This window comes from Podarcis tiliguerta, assembly GCF_965153285.1.
Source record: "Podarcis tiliguerta genome assembly, chromosome: 10".
Classification (NCBI taxonomy): Eukaryota; Metazoa; Chordata; class Lepidosauria; order Squamata; family Lacertidae; genus Podarcis; species Podarcis tiliguerta.
Window position 1 is genome coordinate 65,291,009 of NC_139543.1, and position 21,347 is coordinate 65,312,355.

At 45.5% G+C, this 21,347-nt stretch overlaps 1 protein-coding gene across 3 annotated transcripts in view; it reads left to right on the forward strand.

Annotated features, from left to right (window-relative positions):
* Positions 1 to 13,430, forward strand: part of ITIH5 (inter-alpha-trypsin inhibitor heavy chain 5) — a 63,949-nt gene extending 50,519 nt beyond the window's left edge. The window contains exons 12-15 of one of the 3 annotated variants that reach the window (XM_083401907.1): positions 1,949 to 2,065; positions 8,070 to 8,447; positions 10,929 to 10,966; positions 11,021 to 11,525. In XM_083401907.1, coding sequence (XP_083258033.1) covers positions 1,949 to 2,065; positions 8,070 to 8,447; positions 10,929 to 10,966; positions 11,021 to 11,230 — 743 coding nt within the window. In that variant the 3' untranslated portion in view covers positions 11,231 to 11,525. Of the gene's footprint in view, positions 1 to 1,948; positions 2,066 to 8,069; positions 8,448 to 10,928; positions 12,383 to 12,690 lie in introns of those variants that run through there. The other 2 variants (XM_083401906.1, XM_083401908.1) reach the window with 2 other exon arrangements.
* Positions 13,431 to 21,347: the final 7,917 nt, after the last annotated feature.

Consider the following 21,347-nt stretch of genomic DNA (forward strand, 5'->3'; position numbering starts at 1 on the left):
CCACTGCCTCCCACAGATTGGTCAAACTCATGCTGGTAGCTTCGGGAACACTGTCCAACCATCTCGTCCTCTGTCGTCCCCTTCTCCTTGTGCCAATATCAGGGTCTTTTCCAGGGAGTCTTCTCTTCTCATGAGGTGGCCAAAGTATTGGAGCTTCAGCTTCACGATCTGTTCTTCCAGTGAGCACTCAGGGCTGATTTCCTTAAGAATGGATGCGTTCGATCTTCTTGCAATCCATGGGACTCTCAAGAGTCTCCTCCAGCACCATAATTCAAAAGCATCAATTCTTTGGCGATCAGCCTTCTTTATGGTCCAGCTCTCACTTCCATACATCACTACTGGGAAAACCATAGCTTTAACAATATGGACCTTTGTTGGCAAGGTGATGTCTCTGCTTTTTAAGATGCTGTCTAGGTTTGTCATTGCTTTCCTCCCAAGAAGCAGGCATCTTTTAATTTCGTGGCTGCTGTCAACATCTGCAGTGATCATGGAGCCCAAGAAAGTAAAATCTCTCACTGCCTCCATTTCTCCCAAGTTGGGTTGGGAGCACCTTAAACCGTGACCCCTCATCTGCTGGTCTCAAGGAACAAAGTGTAACATGGAAGAGTCGTCCCCATATGTTGGTGGCGGATTGGGCCACCAGTTTTGACCCAGAAGTGAACGCAACTTGGATTTCACTTATATGGCAGCAAAACAATTCAATAACTGAAGTGCTTTCCTTTTGTTGGATGTTTTGAGCTTTGTGTAGAAATGTCACAATGAGGTTGTTCAACGTTACATGCGCAAGAGTAGCATGAGCCTCATGTGTATAAATCTAAATCAAATAAGTGTTGGAAATGGAAAGAAAGTGTTTTTTATCATATGTGGTCCTCTTGTAGTAAGGTTAATGTTTACTGGGAAATGATATATAATGAAATGAAAAGGATGTTTAAAATAACCTTTGTAGAAAACAAACACTAGAAGCTTTTCTTTTGGGAATTATAGGGACAGAACTACCTAAAATGTATAGAAATCTATTCATGTATGCTACTACAGTGCGAGAATGTTACTTGCCCATAAGTGGAAAGAAGCAGAAGTCCCGGCAAAGGAAGAATGAATACAGAAGCTTATGGAATTTGCAGAAATGGCGAAACTTACCGGAAGAATAAGAAATCAAGACAACAAACTTTTTATAAAAGAATGGAAATAGTTTATTGAATATTTACAGATAAATTGTAAACAGATAAGGACATTGGCAAGATTATTGTAATAATCTGCAGTTTTATAGTGAGTTTATATTTAAAGTAGATGAATAAAAGAGGAAATTAAGATAATTTGGATATGCAGACGATATCAAAAATAAATTTAAGGAACTGTAGAAAAAGGGGGAAGGAAGTCGAGTTTAGAAATGTCAAAATGATTGTAAAATCAGTGAAATGTATCAATCTGAAAAGCATTAATAATTTTTTTAAGGGGTGTGGATTGAGCCTCAACTCTTCACCCCTTTTCTGCTAAATGCCCAATGACCTCCTCCTGCGTATCCTGCTTCAAGACAAACCATAGTTTGTTTCTTTGTTTCATCCCATGGCAGACTATGGTTTGTGCACACAACCAAGATTGGAAGCTAGAGTGAGCTTGAGGCTCGTTCCAAGCTGCATCAGAAAAAACCCACAAAAACATCTGCCCCAATCGTAGTCTTGAAGGCATCTCAAATTCATTTCCCTACATTCAACAGTAGTCCATTGTGGATGGTTTTCGCTGGAGTCTTACCTATGGTCTAGTTTGTTTTTCCTTTTAGGAAAACCTGACCCCCAAAGCTACAAAATGTTCATGGTGGTGCTGGTGATGGAGGAGAGAAGCAAGAGGTCTCTCCTCACAAGGGGTAGCATTTTTGTTTGGTGCTGTGTGTGGGTGGGAGCCTTAAAGTCTGCGACTCCACATTATTCTTATTTAATTCTTGTCTTTCCAGCGGATGGGGACCCTCATTTTGTCGTCGATTTCCCCTTGAGCAAGCTAACGGTCTGCTTCAACATTGACGGGGAACCAGGAGACATCCTCAGATTGGTTTCCGACCATAAGAACTCTGGTATGTTGGAAGAAGAAAGAAATGTTTAGTTTCTATATCAGCAGAGCTAGATTAAACAGTCCAGTCGCGGACGACTCTGGGGTTGCGGTGCTCATCTCGCTCTATAGGCCAAGGGAGCCAGCGTTTGTCCGCAGACAGCTTCTGGGTCATGTGGCCAGCATAACTAAGCCGCTTCTGGTGAACCAGAGCAGCACACGGAAACGCCTTTTAGCTTCCTGCTGGAGTGGTACCTATTTATCTAATTGTACTTTGACGTGCTTTCAAACTGCTAGGTGGGCAGGAGCAGGGACCGAGCAATGGGACCTTCTGATCGGCAAGCGCTAGGCTCTGTGGTTTAACCCACCTGCACTTATTAAAGGGTGACTTAAGCAAGTTTGCCTTTAAACTGAGCCAGTCACAATCCCACTCCACAGAATGTGTATTAACTGTACAGTACACAGAATCACTAGTACCGGGTCTCAGTTAGCATTATTTCAGAGCTAGAATTACAGAAAAAGGGACGTGGGTGGCGCTGTGGGTTAAAGCCTCAGTGCCTAGGACTTGCCGATCGAAAGGTCGGCGGTTCGAATCCCCATGGCGGGGTGCGCTCCCTTCGTTCGGTCCCAGCGCCTGCCAACCTAGCAGTTCAAAAGCACCTCCGGGTGCAAGTAGATAAATAGGTACCGATTTATAGCAGGAAGGTAAACGGCATTTCCGTGTGCGGCTCTGGCTCGCCAGATGCAGCTTGTCACGCTGGCCACGTGACCCGGAAGTGTCTGCGGACAGCCCTGGCTCCCGGCCTTTAGAGTGAGATGAGCGCACAACCCTAGAGTCTGGCAAGACTGGCCCGTATGGGCAGGGGTACCTTTACCTTAGAATTACAGAAATTCTTCCTCTTCCGGGAAGGCTCTAAGAAATCCACTGAGTGCTTTCCTTCTCACCTCTCAGCCAACAGTTGGTTGATGGTAATGTAAGCAACAGCTTTTCAGTGAATTTTGGCTCTGTGTGATTATCTTTGTCCTTCCAGTGAGCACTCAGGGCTGATTTCCTTCAGAATGGATAGGTTGTATCTTCTTGCAGTCCATGGGACTCTCAAGAGTCTCCTCCAGCACCAGAATTCAAAAGCATCAATTCTCTGGCGATCAGCCTTCTTTATGGTCCAGCTCTCACTTCCATACATCACTACCATACATCATTGAACATAGCTGTCAACTTTTCCCTTTTCTTGCGAGGAATCCTATTCAAAATAAGGGAATTTCCCTTTAAAAAGGGGGAATGTTGACAGCTATGTCATTGAATGTCTGTGTGGATTTGGACCCTTGTGTTCCCCCGTCCCCAGTTCCTTTGGTACAGTTTGCCTCCAGAAGCAGATTAAATCAAGGCGATGGGAGCTCTTGAGTTAAAATGTTTCAGTCCTAATGGTTTTAGAGGTCTTGAGCTTCTGATCTGGCCTGGAATTCCTAAGCAGCTGTGATTTGTAAGAGGATTATTTATATGGCAGCAAAGTTCTTGACCAGCCAGGGCGGGGGGGGGGGGGTGTGACCACGAGAGTGAGGAAGACAAGACAACCATAGATTTACAAAAGAGAAGGCAAGCAAGACCTTTCAGAGGAATCTACTGTATTTTTCGCTCTATAAGACGCACTTTTTCCCCTTCAAAAATGAAGGGGAAATGTGTGTGCGTCCTATGGAGCGAAGACATCATAGCCCCGCGACCCTCTCCCGACTGGAGAGGTGACGCGCGGCTATGGCAGGAGCCTCTTTAGCCGCGCGCCACCTCTTCAGCTGGGAGAGCGTGTGCGGGGCTAAAGAAGCCATAGCCCCGCGACCCTCTCCCAGCTGGAGAAGTGACGTGCGACTATGGCAGGAGCCTCTCCGCTGCGCCTTTCCGCTGCTCCCTGACCTGCTCTTTGGGGCTGGTGGTGGGCTTCCCCCCGCCAGCCCCAAAGAGCAGGTTGAAAGGAACCTGAAGCCTGGAGAGCAAGAGGGGTCAGTGTGCACTGACCCCTCTCGGTCTCCAGGCTTCCAAGGTAGCCACCTGAATGCACCTTAAACGGCACCTTGTTTTAGAGCGGGAAAACAAGAGGGGGAAAATTCTCCCTCTCTCTGCGCAGCGCCTCCTGCCGCTTCGCTGAAGGAGCGCTGGGCAGAGAGGGGGAGACTTTTTTTTTCTTGTTCTCCCCCCTCTAAAACAAGGTGCGTCCTATTGTTCGGTGCGTCCTATGGTGCGAAAAATTCAGTATCTAATGACCTCTCCCTTGTTCCACTCACTCCATAATTCAGTGTACTTCATTAGTTGGATAGTTAAATTAATTATTATTATTATTGTTGTTGTTTATTTGTACCCCACCCATCTGGCTGGGTCTCCCCAGCTACTCTGGGCGGCTTCCAACAAAGATTAAAAATACATTAACATGTCACACATTAAAAACTTCCCTGAACAGGGAATTTGTATAGTTTTGTTCAACTGAATGTCTGGGAGGGAATATTCTGTGGCTTGGCAGCTTCTACAGCTTGGATCGAATTTTGTTTGTTACACTGATGCTGAAGCCACATTTTATTTTATTTCCCCCCTATAGTTTTTATTAAATTTTCTGTTTTACATTTTGGAATATTCATTTAAACAACCTTAAAAGATCAGTGACTCCCCTTCTCTTTCCATGGTTCGCTTTGCAGAACATAAATCCCTGCATATTTTATATAAACTAAACCATTCAGTATTCCATTATCACATCCATCAAAACTTACCGTATTTACACTGTTGAATTTATCTCAATGCTGCCCACGTTTTCAAATATACACAATTTCCCCCCATATATTCAATAAACATTTTCCAGTCTTCTTTAAACATATGTTCTTCTTGTTCTCTTATTCTATATGTTAGGTCTGCAAGCTGCGCATATTCCACCAGTTTGAGTTGCCATTCTTCTTTCGTTAGGACTTTGCTCGTTTTCCATTTTTGGGCTAACGAAACACAAGCCGCAGTAGTGGCATACATAAATAACCTTTTCTGACACCTGCACTCAAGCCACATTTTAGATAGAATTTGTGATTCTAATCTATGGGTGCCTTTAAGGATTCTAATCTATGGGTGCCTTTGACCTTTAAAGCCCTTTGTGGCTTAGGGCCCTCGTATTTATGGGACCGCCTCTCCTGGTCTGCCCCGCAGAGGACCTTAAGGTCCATAAATAACCACAGTTTAGAGGTCCCAGGCCCTATTTAAGTCAGATTATCCTCCACCAGGGCCAGGGCCTTCTCAGTGATGGCTCCGACCTGGTGGAATGCTCTGTCCCATGAGACCAGGGCTCTGCAGGATTCAACTTCCTTTCGCAGGGCCTGTAAGACAGAGCTATTCCGCCTGGCCTTTAATTTGAACTTAGCCTGATCTTTTATTCCCCTTCCTTCCCTCCCCCTCCCCTTTTTATGAAGATTACCCGCTCTGGGATCCCACAGCTAATTCTCCCCTGGTCTCCTCGCTGGCCCAAATAGGACTAATTTAGCCAGCTAGCCCTGGTGATCATCTAATGTTTATTGGATGGATTTCCCCCCTAAATTGATTTTTGAATTCTGAATTTATTGTTATTCACATTTTATACTGTATTTTATGCTGTTTTTTTGTTGCATCAATTAAATGTTTTAAATTTGTTATTGGCCACTCTGAGCCCAGTTTTCTGAACTGGGAAGGGCGGGGTATAAATAAATTATTATTATTATTATTATTATTATTATTATTATTTACTGACAATCGTATCCAAAAGAATATTGCAGAGCTGGAAACTGTTCAGAAATAAGCAACCAAAATGATAGAGGACTGGAACAAGTTCCCTACAAGGAAAGGGGTTGTTTAGGTTAGAAGAAAAGGTAAGGGGGACATGATAGGAGTGTATAAAGATAAGAGATATTTAACAATTAAAGAACTCGCTGGATGAGGCCCAATGGCCCATCTAATAGTTCAGCATCGTCTTCTAACAGGACATGAGCACAACAGCATTCTAACAGCAGCAACTGGCAATTAGAGGCACATTGACTCTGATAGTGGGGACAGCGCCTAGGCATCGTGGTTAGAAGCCCTTGATAGTCTTCTATGAATTTGCCTTATCCTCTTTTAAAGCCATCATTGAATTGAATTTTATTATTTCGGTCACAGACCAGTTCCAGCCCACATACAATATCAAGGGAGTCATAAAACACGCTAGTGATACATTTGAATTTGCAATTAGGTATAACAGGGACAATACAGATATAGCAACAGTTAAAAAAAGATAGAAATTAAAACTTAGTCACTAACATATAAACTAAAATGATCATTTAAAACCTTAATCATTATGATAGCACAGCTTGTTCCCTCAGTTTTATGGCAATCACACAGAATTTGGCTACCCTTAACGTGATCTCAGGATCCTCTACCAGGGATTTTAGACATTGAAGTTCGGATTCATTGGGAGATTTTTGCACAGCAGGGGTAATAAATACCGAGAGCAAACTGGTACTCCACAGGCCACTTTGCAATTCTCCAGTAGGAAGGCTGATTTTAGGGACAAGTTACTGTATTTTTTGCTCTATAAGACTCACTTTTTCCCTACTAAAAAGTAAGGCGAAATGTATGTGCGTCTTATGGAGCGAATGCAGGCTGCGCAGCTATCCCAGAAGCCAGAACAGCAAGAGGGATTGCTGCTTTCACTGCGCAGCGATCCCTCTTGCTGTTCTGGCTTCTGAGATTCAGAATATATTTTTCCTTGTTTTCCTCCTCCAAAAACTAGGTGTGTCTTGTGGTCTGGTGCGTCTTATAGAGCGAAAAATACGGTACCTATTTTTGTTAGAGGACCGGCAGTTTTACCTTTGAGTTCTTTAAGATCTCACAGGTGGGTGGCATCTGGATTTGGAGATTGATTAGCTTTTAATTTGTCGATTAAACTTGGCCCCTGATCATGACTATACATCTCAGTCCCTCTGCTTCTCTGTGAAAGTTCATTCGACCACAACAGCTTTTGCAGTGAAGACAGACGCAAATAATTCACTCAGGCACCTCCATTGACTAGCTCTGCCTTCCCCTCGATTGGGACAACCCAAAACTCCTTAGGAATAAGGATCGGTGAAGCTGTCAATTTCAGTTTCTTATTTTCCCCCATGTCTTTAAGTTCATTTCTCCATGTTTGCAACTATATTTTTAAGTCCTCACAAAAATTCGCCCGCATTTTTGTACAAGTTTCTCTTAATATATTCGCGCCTAAGCAATATTACACATATTTTTGCAAAGCAATTTTTCCTTTTATGCACACTTTATGTGCTTTTCTTTTAGGAAGAACTTTCTGCAAATATCCGTGTTGATCGATACTTGCCCAAAGATATACAAAAGCCCATACCCAATGCAAGTATCATTTTGTAATACGCCAGAATAAAAGAAATGCTTTTAACAATCTAATTTAAAAAGGAACAAAAGCAAAAAGAAGAAAAGAGGGAAAGTGGGGGGGGGGGAGAGAGAGAGAAAAAAAGAGAGAAAATAAAATAAAATAAAATAAAATAAAATGACTTTCAGCTCTCTGTCCTGCAGCTAAGTATGGTAGTCATTCAACTATTCTATTTTCTATAAACCAATATTTTATAGATTATAAAATATAATATAAACCAATATTTTGTCAGTCTTCAAATCCAGATACAGTATTACAAGTTCATTTTCCCTTCCATGCAGAAAGTCCATAAGAAAGAACTGTTCAATAGTGAAAGAACAAATATTAGAAAGAACTGTTCAATAGTGAAACGGGCTCCATTGGAAGATGGTGGGCATTCCTTCACTGGAGGTTTTCAAACAGAGGTTGGATGGCCATCTGCCATGGATTCTTTAGTTGAGGTTCCAGCCTTGCAAGGGGTTGGAAGAGACAATATTTGGGGTTTCTTCCAACTCTGCAATTTTAGTGTCTCAGAAATCCAATTCATGTTGCAGACTCTACAAAAGCTTGTCTTTCCTGCACGTTCCTCTTGGCTCAGCATCTAAACCATTGCCTTTCGATTCTTCCTTGCCCCTTAAGGTGTGACCGTGAATGGCCAGCTGGTGGGAGCCCCTGCCCCTCGTAGAGGCCATAAGAAGCAGAGAACCTACTTCAGAAGCATCACCATTCTCAGCAACAAACCAGAAAGGTCCTACCTGGAGGTCACTCCCACGAAGGTCATCATCGATGATGGGAAGAGGCTCATCCTGCCTTGCGACCGCAGCGCCACAGTAGCAAGCAGGAACCTCGAGGTGTCCATTGCGGCCCGTTCCAACGTCACCGTGGCCATAAGGGGCACCGTCGGTTTTGTCGTTCTGATCCACCACTACAAGAACCCTGCTCCCTACCAAAAGGATCATCTGGGCTTCTACATCTCCAAGAGCCAAGGCCTTTCCCCAAGCTCCCACGGGCTGATCGGTAAGAGGGAAACACTCTGAGAACGTAGGGCGCCAGGCCATGGAGCCTAAATTAGAGCGGATGTTCCAGCTTCTCCCAGCACCATCTCCAGGAATTAGGGACTTCAAAGTGGGAAGCAGAAGATCCCAATTGTACAAGAATGAGATGGTACAATGCATATCCTAGGACCTAGGACCCTCGTACCTCCGGGACCGCCTCTCCCGGTATGCCCCACGGAGGACCTTAAGGTCCATAAATAGCAACACCCTAGAGGTCCCGGGCCCTAAGGAAGATAGATTAGCCTCAACCAGAGCCCAGGGCCTTCTCAACACTGGCTCCGGCCTGGTGGAATGCTCTGTCTCTTGAGACCAGGGCCCTGCAGGATCTGAGTTCTTTCTGCAGGGCCTGTAAGACAGAGTTGTTCCACCTGGCCTTTGGCTTGGAGCCAGTTTGATTCCCTCCCCCTCTTTCTTTTTCCTTTCTCCTCCTGTGATAAGGCTGCATTTTAATGTTTTAATGTTGTATTTTAATCTTGTTTTTAAGTTGTATTCAGTCAACTTGTTTTTATTATTGGTTGTTAGCCGCCCTGAGCCCGACCTTGGCTGGGGAGGGTGGGGTATAAATAAAAATTATTATTATTATTATTATTATTATTATTATTATTATTATTATTATCCTTTTAAGAATGAGGCAAATGGGGGACTTCCGGTTCGCTGCAGAGGTAATGGCAACGCGCTCCGTGTCATCAGCTTAAAGGACTGCACGGTTCTGGCAGCTAGAGCTTTGGGGGTGAGCGCCGGGGCTAGGCACCCCCCAAAAAAACTCCTCACAGAGGAGTGGGGATCCTAGGGGTCCAGCAGTGCGCGTGAACTCGCCCTCCTGTGCCCCCCCGGCTGCCGTTTTTGCGCTTTTAAGAATAAGGCAAATGGGGACCTGCAACAAAATGTTGCAACGTAGAATGCTTCTGTTCAGGGCTGGTGCTCCTCTTTCTCTTCCCTCCCCTGTTCTCTCCCCATTCCTACCCCCACCCCCCAAGTTAGCATTTAGTGGCCACTGAGCATGGGAGGTATGCCTCTCTAGGATCTGCCCCCTGTCCCAAAGATCTTTGGAATTCTTGCAATCCTTGGAGTTCCACCAAGCCACACTTTTGCAGCAGAGGGCTAGTGTTTTGGCTACCTAAGGGGTGAGAGAGCATCCTTCTTTTATTTATTTATTTATTACATTATCATACCACATTCATGTTTTTGGAATATATCCCAGCTATAAAGAATCCTGTGTCAGTGGTGGTTGGGTGATAGACCCTTGAGTCTTTGTGCATCTAAAAACTAATCATGCTATAGTTTTAATAGAAGAGGTAACAGGACTTAGTGAGCAGGAGGAGGCTGTGGCAGATAGCAGTCCAGAATCAGAGGCAGATGCAAGAGAGAAGGGGGGCCAAGAGGCAGAGACGAGTCAAATTGTGCTGGTCCCGAGGGTTAACCGTGCGGCGAGGTCCGAGTCCAGTCCGAGGTCGAGGGTGTGGTATAGAGGCTGTCCTTCAAAGCTGAAGTGGGGTCCAAGGCAGGGAGTCGGGTGAGGTCAGGAACTCTGGCAGAAGAGCAGGACAGGGTGCAGGCAGGAACAAGCTACCAACCATGTTGCTCCCGCAACCTGGGACTGGGGCTGGCTGGCTTTTATCTGCCCCGAGGCATAGGGCGGCCCCGGTCCACAGGTGACTCACCTCTCCTGGCCTGAAGGTGAGCACTCCTCCTGGGGGAACTTAGTTCCCTCCACCTTTCTGCCCTGAGCCTCTGTAGCTCAGGAGAGGCTGGAGGGTTACCGGACCCAGAGGCAACCTCAGCTTCCCCTGGCGGGGCTGAGAGTGGAGCACCTGCAGGCAATGGGTCTTCCATCACCTCAGGAGCCATAGCAGACTCAGCTGGTGCCTGCACCTGAGGATCTAGCACAGGTGAGGACCCTTCAGGCTCAGGCCCCAGCCCCGGCTCAGCTGGTTCTGGAGGCGGGGACTCCTGTGCAGGCTGGGATTCCTCAAGTTCAGCCTCTGCGTCCGAATCCCAGGCCATCACACAAATTTGTGAAAAAGCCGAGGTGTCTCCTCCTGCTGCTGTGACTAGCTCCCCCACCTCTGGTCTCCCAGGACCAGAAGAGGTATGAAGAGGGAGAAAGAGAGACAGGCATGCTGGGGGAGTCTCAGATTGCCTAGGAAGGATCCAGGGGAGGAGGACCACTGTGGGAAGTCGGGGACCTTCAGTCCCAACTGTGTCATAGGTGCAAGATCTACTGGGACAAACTGCTGTGTTTAGTAGGACTGCCCCACTGAGCCGACCTTGTTTCCTTGAATAAAGAGTTAACTTGACAGACGCCGTGTGATTTATTGCTCCCCCTCTGTTTTAAGGGGAGAATGTGTCACATGGCAGGAGCCACCACAGTGAAGGCCCTGCTATGAGTGGCTGCAAGACTGTATTCATGCCTCTGACAAGCTCTCCCTTTTCTCCTACACAGGCCAGTTCTTACACCAAGAGGTTAAGCTCACTACCCAAGAGCCTCTTGGGGAGAGACACCAAATGTCCAGTGGGAACCTCACGAAAAGCATGGACATAAAGGCTGGGAACGCGTTAGAGCTGAAAGGGCGCTTGATTCCCGTCGTATGGAAGCAGAGGAAGATCTACAATGGCGAACAGGAAGTGGACTGCTGGTTTGCCAAGAACAACGCAGAGAAACTGATCGACGGGGCCTATAAGGATTACTTGGCTTCTCACCCTTTTGACACAGGGACCAGCTCCTTGACGGAAAACCAACTCTGAGGAGAAAAAGAACCCCACTTGCTTTTTGACACATAGGAAGCCATCCGGTCCCGAGGCGATTCCTGCACTTTGACAGCGTTTTGTAAAGCCAAAGAAATCAAGATTTGTTTCAAAAGGAATTCCATTTATACAAGACAGCTGCCTGCTCTCTAAGGACATTTTCCTGAGTGACTATAATAAGGTCTAATGTGGACTTTTAAAAAAGAAAGGAACAATAAAAGATTGCAAATATTGTCCGCGGTGCCCGTAATACAGGAAATAGCTTACAGAATGTGGGCTATTTCATCCAAATGAATGATTTTTAAAAGTGCCTATTTTTGACCTCCACAGTTCTGGTGCTATGTTTTCATTGAGTCTGAAAGGTCACAAACCAGCCCAGATGAAGCACTTTTAATAGATCCCGTTGATTTCAGCAGGCAAGGTTAATTTCTCCCTTGAGATCAATGGGATTTAAATGCGCTTTGCTTCAATTGAATCATGCCTGTCACAATCAATCAGCTTCTCCCTGACGGGGAGAGCTTCTTCCTGTGTTTGCATGCAGAAGGTTCCCAGTCCAATCCTCGGCCATGTCCAGATATGGCTGGGATTGTCTCCCTGTCTGGAACCCTGGAGGGTTGCTGCCAGTCCGTGTTAGCACTACTGAGCTAGGTGGACCAATGGTCTGACTTACTATAAGGCAGTTTTCCATGTTGTAGTTAAGAATAAGAATGCAAGTCCATGCACAGCTCAATTTACACCGTCTTCTTCTTCTTCTTTGGCGATCACTCGTAGCCGAGTAAGATTGTCTTCCACGGTTTTAACAGTGAGTCCGTAAGTGACTGTGGAGGCCAATTCTGGATCCACACGTCCTTCCACAGTGGGGACATTCATGTAGACGCAGGCAACAGAAAGCTCCTTTCAAGTGTCTCCTTTGTCTCAGAACAGAACAACATTTTTGGTAGCGTGGTTTCCAAATCTGTTGCCCTCCAGTTACTAACTTTCTTGTGAAAAGAGGCTTCTATTTTCCTGCCTCATTCCTCAGGGCACTTTAGAATTTCCCCCCACCTGGTGCTTTGAATTTATCTTATTATTTATCTTAATATGAACTCCCTTCTCCAGTGCTGTGCAGCCTCCCTGGCTGCCTGAACTTGTTGATCTGTGAACGCTCCAGCAGTGGCGTAGCGTGGGTTGTCAGCACCCGGGGCAAGGCAAGTAATTTGCGCCCCCCCACTGCACTGTCCCTCCCCCAGATAGTCCCTCGCTCTCTCTCCGCACCGCACCGCCCGCCTGGCACCCTCCCCTCCACAGTGGGCGGCGACCCGGCGGCTTGGATAGGATTCGCGCAGCCAGCACTGCAGTGAGAGAGAGTGAGTGAGCCAGGTAGGGGCAGAGAGCTGCGAGTGCGAGCGCGCCCCCCCAGATGTTGCGCCCGGTGCGGCCGGGCCCCCCTGCACCCCCCACGCTACGCCACTGCGCTCCAGGGGAGGAGTTACCTCTTGCTGTGTTCCCCTAGGCCAGGCATGCCCAAACTTGGCCCTCCAGATGTTTTGGGACTACAACTCCCATCATCCCTGGCTAACAGGACCATCATTCAGGGATGATGGGAATTGTAGTCCCAAAACATTTGGAGGGCTGAGTTTGGGGATGCCTGCCCTAGGCTTTCGTTGAAAGGCGGGCAGCTGGGGAGGCTGACGAATGTAGACCACTGGTGGGATGATTTGCAGAACGAAACAATGGTACACTCACACAAAAAATCACCCACCTGAAAATGATGGTAAGCTCAATACTACCCCTGCCCGCTGCCCATCATCATCCCACTGGATTTTTCTCTCCTTTGATAATTCTGCAGTGCAATTTCTTTTATCATTCACTGAGGAAGATTTTTTTTGTTAAAAGAAAAATAAAGGTGGGAGACTAGATTTAGGAAAGTGTTTGTGTAATATCCTTACAAATCCCTTTGTGATGTCTGTCAATATATTAATTCAATTTTACTGAGGCTAAAACAGGAAATGCAGCCCCACAAAATACATTGAGCTGACTGCATCCTGACATTCCAGGTTCCAATCTATTGTTTGATTGTGCAGTGCGCAGACCTCTGAAGATCTGACATGCTATGTATCCACAGGTCCAATTGAAACCAGCACTTAGCCTCCAGTCCTCCTTGGAAAACAGACTCACCCCAATGACATGTGAATAATAAAGGAAAGGGTGTCTCTGACAATGTGCAGAGTGTGGTTTTTGTTTTTTTTGTTTTGCTTCATTGGGTTATCACAGGTGCTCAGACTTGGGTGCTCAGAGTTTCCAGTTCATTTTTCAGATAAGCTTGATTTTTCCCTCTGCTGGAAAAATTAAAACTGGGTGGACCCTAACTTGGGGGGAGGCCACGATCTAATCAGCGATAGAGCAACAGAAGTATAGTGTCCCAATCAAGGTAATAGGTAAAGGGTAAAGGGACCCCTGACCATTAGGTCCAGTCGTGGCCGACTCTGGGGTTGCAGCGCTCATCTCGCTTTTTTGGCTAAGGGAGCCTGGCGAACCAGAGCAGCGCACAGAAACACCATTTACCTCCCCACCTTTGTGGCACTCAAAATGGAGAATGTTCAGCTTCCGAAAAAGGTTCGCAAACCGGAACACTTACTTCCAGGTTTGCAGTATTGCGGTTTCAAGTTGTTTGACTACTAAGCCGTTCAAGAACCAAGGTACCACTGTATTGCAATGTGCTTCCTTCCACAGTGGTGCCTCAAATCCAAAGGCTCCCAGTGAAGGAAGTCTAGTTCATAGAATTGTAGAGTCGGAAGGGACCACTAGGACCTTTTGCCTAACATGGTGCTCGAACCCCCAACCCTGAGATTAAGAGTCTCATGCTTTACCAACTGAGCTATCCCAGAGCTTCCAGATCCCACCAACCTTCTTTGGCTCAAGGCGTTTCAGCGCCGTTGACCTTCCCTGGGGCTGTGAACATGTTTTTACAGATGCGAGGGCTTGTTTTCTACCCTGTGCCAGGCCCCTGGGGAGAAAAAGCTGGAAACTGGGCCAAAATATGAAGGATGACAGCAGTAGACCGGGGAAAGAATGTGTTTGTTCCTTCCTAGGAGTCAACAGAAGCAGCACAAAACTCGGAGAAGCTGTGCTGTTAAAGAAGTGGAGAGGAGGTTAGGAATGGGCCCACTCTGTTTGCAGGATGCATTCTTGTTCTGAGTGCCTTCTCTTCAGTGTTGAGGGGCATATTACAAAATATACCATAAATGCGAAGCGCTGGCAGCTAACATAACTGCTTGGTGTATGCTTCATTAGCACGGCAGGCATAATTTTTAGAATCATAGAATCATAGAGTTGGAAGAGACCACAAGGGCCATCGAGTCCAACCCCCTGCCAAGCAGGAAACACCATCAGAGCACTCCTGACATATGGTTGTCAAGCCTCTGATTAAAGACCTCCAAAGAAGGAGACTCCACCACACTCCTTGGCAGCAAATTCCACTCTCGAACAGCTCTTACTGTCAGGAGGTTCTTCCTAATGTTTAGGTGGAATCTTCTTTCTTTAATTTATTCAAAGCATGGAAGAAGATGAAGGTGGCTTGCTTTTTCCCATGACTTCTCCTATGCTGGTGTAGAAGTCATAGCTGTCAACATTTCCCTTTTTTAAAGGGAAATTCCCTTATTCCGAATAGGATTCCTTGCAAGAAAAGGGAAAAGTTGACAGCTATGGCAGAAGTCACAGAATGTGCACGACTTTCCTCGCCTTGCGACCCATCCAATTTTACTGCCCGCACCTGCTGTAAATAGTTCCCTCTTGCAAATCCTAATTTTTGTTGTTGTTGTTTAGTCATTTAGTCATGTCCGATTCTTCGTGACCCCATGGACCAGAGCACGCCAGGCACTCCTGTCTTCCACTGCCTCCCGCAGTTTGGTCAAACTCATGTTCGTAGCTTCGAGAACACTGTCCAACCATCTCGTCCTCTGTCGTCCCCTTCTCCTTGTGCCCTCCATCTTTCCCAACATCAAGGTCTTTTCCAGGGAGTCTTTTCTCATGAAGTGGCCAAAGTCTTGGAGCCTCAGCTTCACGATCTGTCCTTCCAGTGAGCACTCAGGGCTGATTTCCTTCAGAATGGAGAGGTTTGATCTTCTTGCAGTCCATGGGACTCTCAAGAGTCTCCTCCAGCACCATAATCCAAACGCATCAATTCTTTGGCGATCAGCCTTCTTTATGGTCCAGCTCTCACTTCCATACATCACTACTGGGAAAACCATAGCTTTAACTATACAGACCTTTGTCGGCAAGGTGATGTCTCTGCTTTTTAAGATGCTGTCTAGTACAGGGTCTAAGTACAGCCCCCCAACTGGCCCTTGAAACCAGTAGTGTAGAGGCAAATGCAGATGTGCAAAGTTCCTTCATGATTATATGCAATATAATCTGTTATATGCAATAATCTTTCTGTTATATGCAATAATCTTAATAACTATGCAGTAATAACAATTAGGAATGACCAATTCAGATCTCCATGTGCTGCCTGTTAAACAGATCTACTATTTTCTGTGCAAGGAAATGGGCAGAAGATATTGGACCACTTCAATATCTTCCTGAAGAATGACTGATTGCTAAGTTGTGTTTTCCATGAAGTTCCATGGAAGGTAACAGAATTTGCAGCCTGTTCTCATTTAACTGAAGTACCTCGTCTTTTCAGTGTTCCTAAATGCTTAGCTTTGGTGCATACAGCAACTGAAAAGCTCCCCTTTCATGCTGGTTGGGTGGCTTCTAGGACACTGGAGATGGGGTTTTTTTTTTTTTGGTTTTTAACTACACAAGGATCCACACACCAAGGGTTGTATCCAAGGCTAGTTCTATTCAGAGTAAACCCCCTGAATAGTAATTTGGGTCCATTAATTTGAGTGGGTCTACTCTGCTGGAGTACTCTAATTCAAGGGACGCGGGTGGCGCTGTGGGTAAAAGCCTCAGCACCTAGGGCTTGCTGATCGAAAGGTTGGCGGTTCGAATCCCTGCAGCGGGGTGCGCTCCCGTTGTTCGGTCCCAGCGCCTGCCAACCTAGCAGTTCGAAAGCACTCCCGGGTGCAAGTAGATAAATAGGGAAGGTAGCGGGAAGGTAAACGGCGTTTCCGTGTGCGGCTCTGGCTCGCCAGAGCAGCGATGTCACACTGGCCACGTGACCCAGAAGTGTCTCCGGACAGCGCTGGCCCCCGGCCTCTTAAGCGAGATGGGCGCACAACCCTAGAGTCTGTCAAGACTGGCCCGTACGGGCAGGGGTACCTTTACCTTTTTTTACTCTGCTGGATACAACCCAAAGAATATGGGATTCAGTTCTCCTTCCAGGCACTAATCTACCTCCCAAAGCCTCCAGCTCGAGAAACCTTCTTGCTGCAAAACAAACCAACATTCCAGCCCAACAACAGAATAATTAGAGAATGAGCAATGAGGTGCATTTAAGGAATTGGAAGTAACTCTGCTGCCAGGCCCAAAATTGGCTCCTTGCCGCGAAAGGATGGAGGCACACCTAGATGATCCGCTAACGTTTTAATTGTACTCACTGGCCTGGATACAGCGAGCAAATTAAGAGAGAAATATTTATCATTTAGGCGTCTTTCTGCCAGATGCCCAATGCTGAAATATTTCCCCCTTCCTTGGAGACATGATTTAGGCTTGCTAAAAGTCACACTAGCTTGCACAAGCACACATTTCCGCAAAGCGAAGCAGAATTTATAAATAGCAAGGGGTGTGGCGGTCAAGTGTTATTCCGTTGCAGATGCCTCCCTAGAATTCCTGGGGCCCAGGGCAGAAAACCTAAGTGATGCCTCTCCCATGCTCTGTTAAGCTGTAAAATAAAATAAAGTCAGGCACCCTAAATTCTGCCACCTGAGGCAAGCTGTCCAATCCTGCCTAGTGACAGGGCCCCTCCTTCCGCATCAGGGATGGGGAATCTGCCACCCTTCAATTGCTGCTGGGCTCCAACTCCCATCAGTGCCAACCAGCATGGCAAGCACTCAGGGATGATGGGAGTTGTAGTCTAGAGAGCCCCAGGTTCCCTATCCCTGCCGTAAGAGAATCTGACATACCAGAGGCAGGGAACCTGTGGCCCTCTGGATGTTGTTGGACTACAACTCCCATCATCCCTGACTACTGGACATGGCAGCTGGGGCTGATGGGAGCTGGAATCCAACAACATCTGGAGGGCCATAAGGGAGCCAGCATGGTGTAGTGGTTAAGAGCGGTGGACTCATAATCTGGTGAACTGAGTTCGATTCCCCGCTCCTCCACATGCAGCTGCTGGGTGACCTTGGGCTAGTTACACTTCCTTGAAGTCTCTCAGCCCCACTCACCTCACAGAGTGTTTGCTGTGGGGGAGGAAGGGAAAGGAGAATGCTAGCCGCTTTGAGACTCCTTAAGGGGAGTGAAAGGCGGGATATCAAGTCCAAACTCTTCTTCTTCTTCTTCCCCCATTCTGTACCAGGCAGACCTGACAACAGAACTCCTGCATGCACAAAAGCATTGCATTAAGAACTTGAATTTTGCAAACCAAACTATACGAGTGCATGCAGTTTTGTTTAGCATGTACCGATTTGTGAATGCAATGTTTTCTCCCCACCTTAAGATACAGAATTTAGGTTTTCATCACTTCCTTCACTTCAAGGGTGCTCCGTACCAAAGGAATGCACGTGGAAACCAGGGAGAAGAGTCGGTGGAAGAAGACTGGGAAAAGTTTAAAGAATATTTATAGAAATATTGTAAAATTAATGAATGTTAGAAGAACGTTGGAATGAAGTTATATGGCTTCAGTAGAAATGTTATAAGGAATTAAGTATAAATTGATTAATAGAGTATTGAAGGAAAATAAGGTTAAAATGTGTTAAGATAATTATAGGATAGAAAACAGGGGAAGATGGACAGGAAGTGGAATTAAGTATAAATAGATTAATTGAGCATTAAAGGTAAAAATATGGTTAGAATGTGTTAAGACAATTATAGGATAGAAAACAGAGGAAGATGGAAAGGAATTGCTGAAACAATTAATAGAAGTAGAATACAAAAAGGGAGGTGTGAGGAGGTCGAGGAAATAAGGGAAAGAAAGTTAAGATGTTGAAATTGAAATTTTAAATGGTTTTTGTTTTGTTTTGTTTTGTTTGTTTTATTATGTTTGTTTTTTATTATGTATTGTATTGTATTGTATTGTATTGTATTGTATTGTATTGTATTGTATGTTTTTTCTTTTTTGGTTTTTTGCAGTGTTGTGTTTAATTTGTTGGAAACTTAATAAATATTATTTGGGGGGGGGAAGGAATGCACGTGGAAGATAAGTTACCTCTTACTTGTCAAAGATAGCATAGAGACCTACGCACACTAATCTAGTGTCTAAGCAGCTATTCCAGGTCTGCAGTTGCAGCAACAGGGGCCACTCCCCCTCCACTCATTTATTTACCTTCCCCTGATGGGCTGCACACATGTAACCAGAGACTATGCCTGCATGGAAACTTCCTCTGCTCCTCTCTTTTTAGTTCCCTCCTGGTTCTGGGAGACAGTGGTGCAGGAGAGGGCAGGGAAGTACCTGCTCCTTCACTTAGATAGATAATTTATTATGGTCGGAGACCAGCTTATAAAACACACTTGGGGGTACAATGCCAGAAGGAAAACAAACATTTAAAACAATGTACAACAATAAATTTAAAATTTATAAATGCGATAAGCGTATAGACACTTAAAACTTTAAGATAAGCTACCGCAGAGAGATGACCCAGAGTCACCCATGGAACAGAGTTTGGGGGTTTTCTTAATGAACTAGTTTGGGTTGGGGGATGGTCTGCGCCTATAGATCTGTACACAGAATCTGGCGACCATCTGGGTCGTCTTATGATCTTTGCCGAACAGGAAGAGGTCAAATTTTTGCTTTTCTGGGAGATCAGCGAGCCTCACCTTCAGGGGATCAATGGTGTCACTACGTGCCTCTTCATAAAAGGGACAGCTAAAGAACAAGCGCTCTGGGCTTCCTATATCCCCCAATGAACAGGCGCAAAGTCTCTGAACATATGGGACTTCATTTTAAAGGATCCTTCCAGGACCGGCGAGGGCAGAGCCGAGCTTCTGGCAAGTGTAAAAGCCCTTCTTGCATTTTTGGATACGAGAAAGAAGAGATATGCTGCCAGTGCGGCTATCTCTCTCTCGATTTCTCCAATTTTATAGTCGGGGCACCTAGAGCAGTCATGTTGTCTCTCAGTGTCTATGAGTCTTTGCCTGACCGTAGCTTTTGCCTGGCCCAACCTGGCTCCTTCACTTGCCTGGCCTCCCTCCCTCTACCCCACCCTCCAACCCATCCTGTGGTCCACCCTCCAGCTCTGAAGCTTCCCCTGCTTCTGACTCTTGCCTCTTGGCCGGTACAGCTCCCCACAAATCACTGGCCCCCTCTCCCAAGTCAGACTCCATCCCTTCTTCCCCCAGTATCTACCGTATTTTTTGCTCCATAAGACACACCTGACCATAAGACGCACCTAGTTTTTAGAGGAGGGAAACAAGGGGGGGAAATTCTGAACGAAACAGTGGATGTACGATTTTTGTGGTTCATGCTGTGGCCACAGCCATGATATGTGATTTGACGGTGAGTTTGGGGTAGCCCAATGCAAAAATCCTGAGAATCCGTGCCATCGCGGCCCCACGAAACAGTGGATGCGTGATTTTTTGATACAGGCTAGAGCCATGGACATGCTATGTGGTCTGATGATGAATTTGGGGTGACCCAGTGCAAAAATCCTGAGTATCCATGTGCTTTTACCTCCCCCCTCCCAGGCAGCCTCCTTTATCTCTAGAGTCCCTTTATATGGTTTTAGCAGAAATGTAATAAAGACTTACTGTATTTTTTGCTCTATAAGACTCACTTTTTCCCTCCTAAAAAGTAAGGGGAAATGTGTGTGCGTCTTATGGAGCGAATGTAGGCTGCGCAGCTATCCCAGAAGCCAGAACAGCAAGAGGGATTGCTGCTTTCACTGCGCAGCGATCCCTCTTGCTGTTCTGGCTTCTGAGATTCAGATATTTTTTTTCTTGTTTTCCTCCTTCAAAAACTAGGTGCGTCTTGTGGTCTGGTGCGTCTTATAGAGCGAAAAATACGGTAAGTAAAAGTGGATTGATAACGGGATAAAATGAAAAATTTAAGGTTAGACTGTTAAGATAAATTATAGAACAAAAATTGAGTAAGATGGAAAGAATTTGCTGAAATAGTTAATTGAAATAGAATACAAAAAAGGGAGGTGTGAGGAGGTCGATGAACCAAGTTAATGAAAGGTAAAGATATGGAATATTGGATGTGTGTGTTTAATGTATTGGGTTTTTTTTTTTCATTTTTCTCTTTTTTCTTCTTTTTTGTATTGTTGTATTGCTTTTTTTCTATTGTAACTGTAATGTATGTTTTGTTAAATTTATATTGTTTCTTTTTCTTTCTTTTTCTTTTTTCTGTAATTTCCAAACCTCTAATAAATATTAAAAAATAATAATCTCTAGAGTCCCTTATCCCTCCCAATCGCTTGCCGATCAGCTGCTCAGCGGTTTCATTTCAACACCCCATTCCCTCTTTCTAAAAGAAAAAAGGCATGATCTGCTTTTCGCCCCTGGGCAATTCGGCTCCAGGGACCACACATTCGCTCCATAAGACTCAAGACATTTGCCCTTACTTTTTAGGAGGAAAAAAGTGTGTCTTATGGAGCGAAAAATACGGTACTTAGCAGAATCCAGCCAGCCCCTGACAGGTACCTGGCATGTAAAACTAGATGATGTCGCCCTCTTATTACAGAGATTCTGGAACCATCCTGCAATTGGGAATGGGTGGATTTTGCGTACAGAACCCAACATGAAGAAAAAGCTTCTCCTGAGCTTTACTGTTATGGAACAGTTTCTACTCAGGAACAATTGCAACTTTTGGATAACCAGCAACCAAACACTCAGAATAGACTCCCCTCAAGAGACGATTCAAAGGACAAGCATGGCTTCCAAATACTAGGAAAGTTTAAATATCAGATATTTATTACACTTCTTATAATAAAAGCGTAAAAAAAGCAACAACAGTTGAGTCGAGATTAGTCCTCAGGCTTTGTGTTTTCAAAATAGAGTTTTGCAACCTTTTTTTTACGAGAGATCTGTGTGCAGA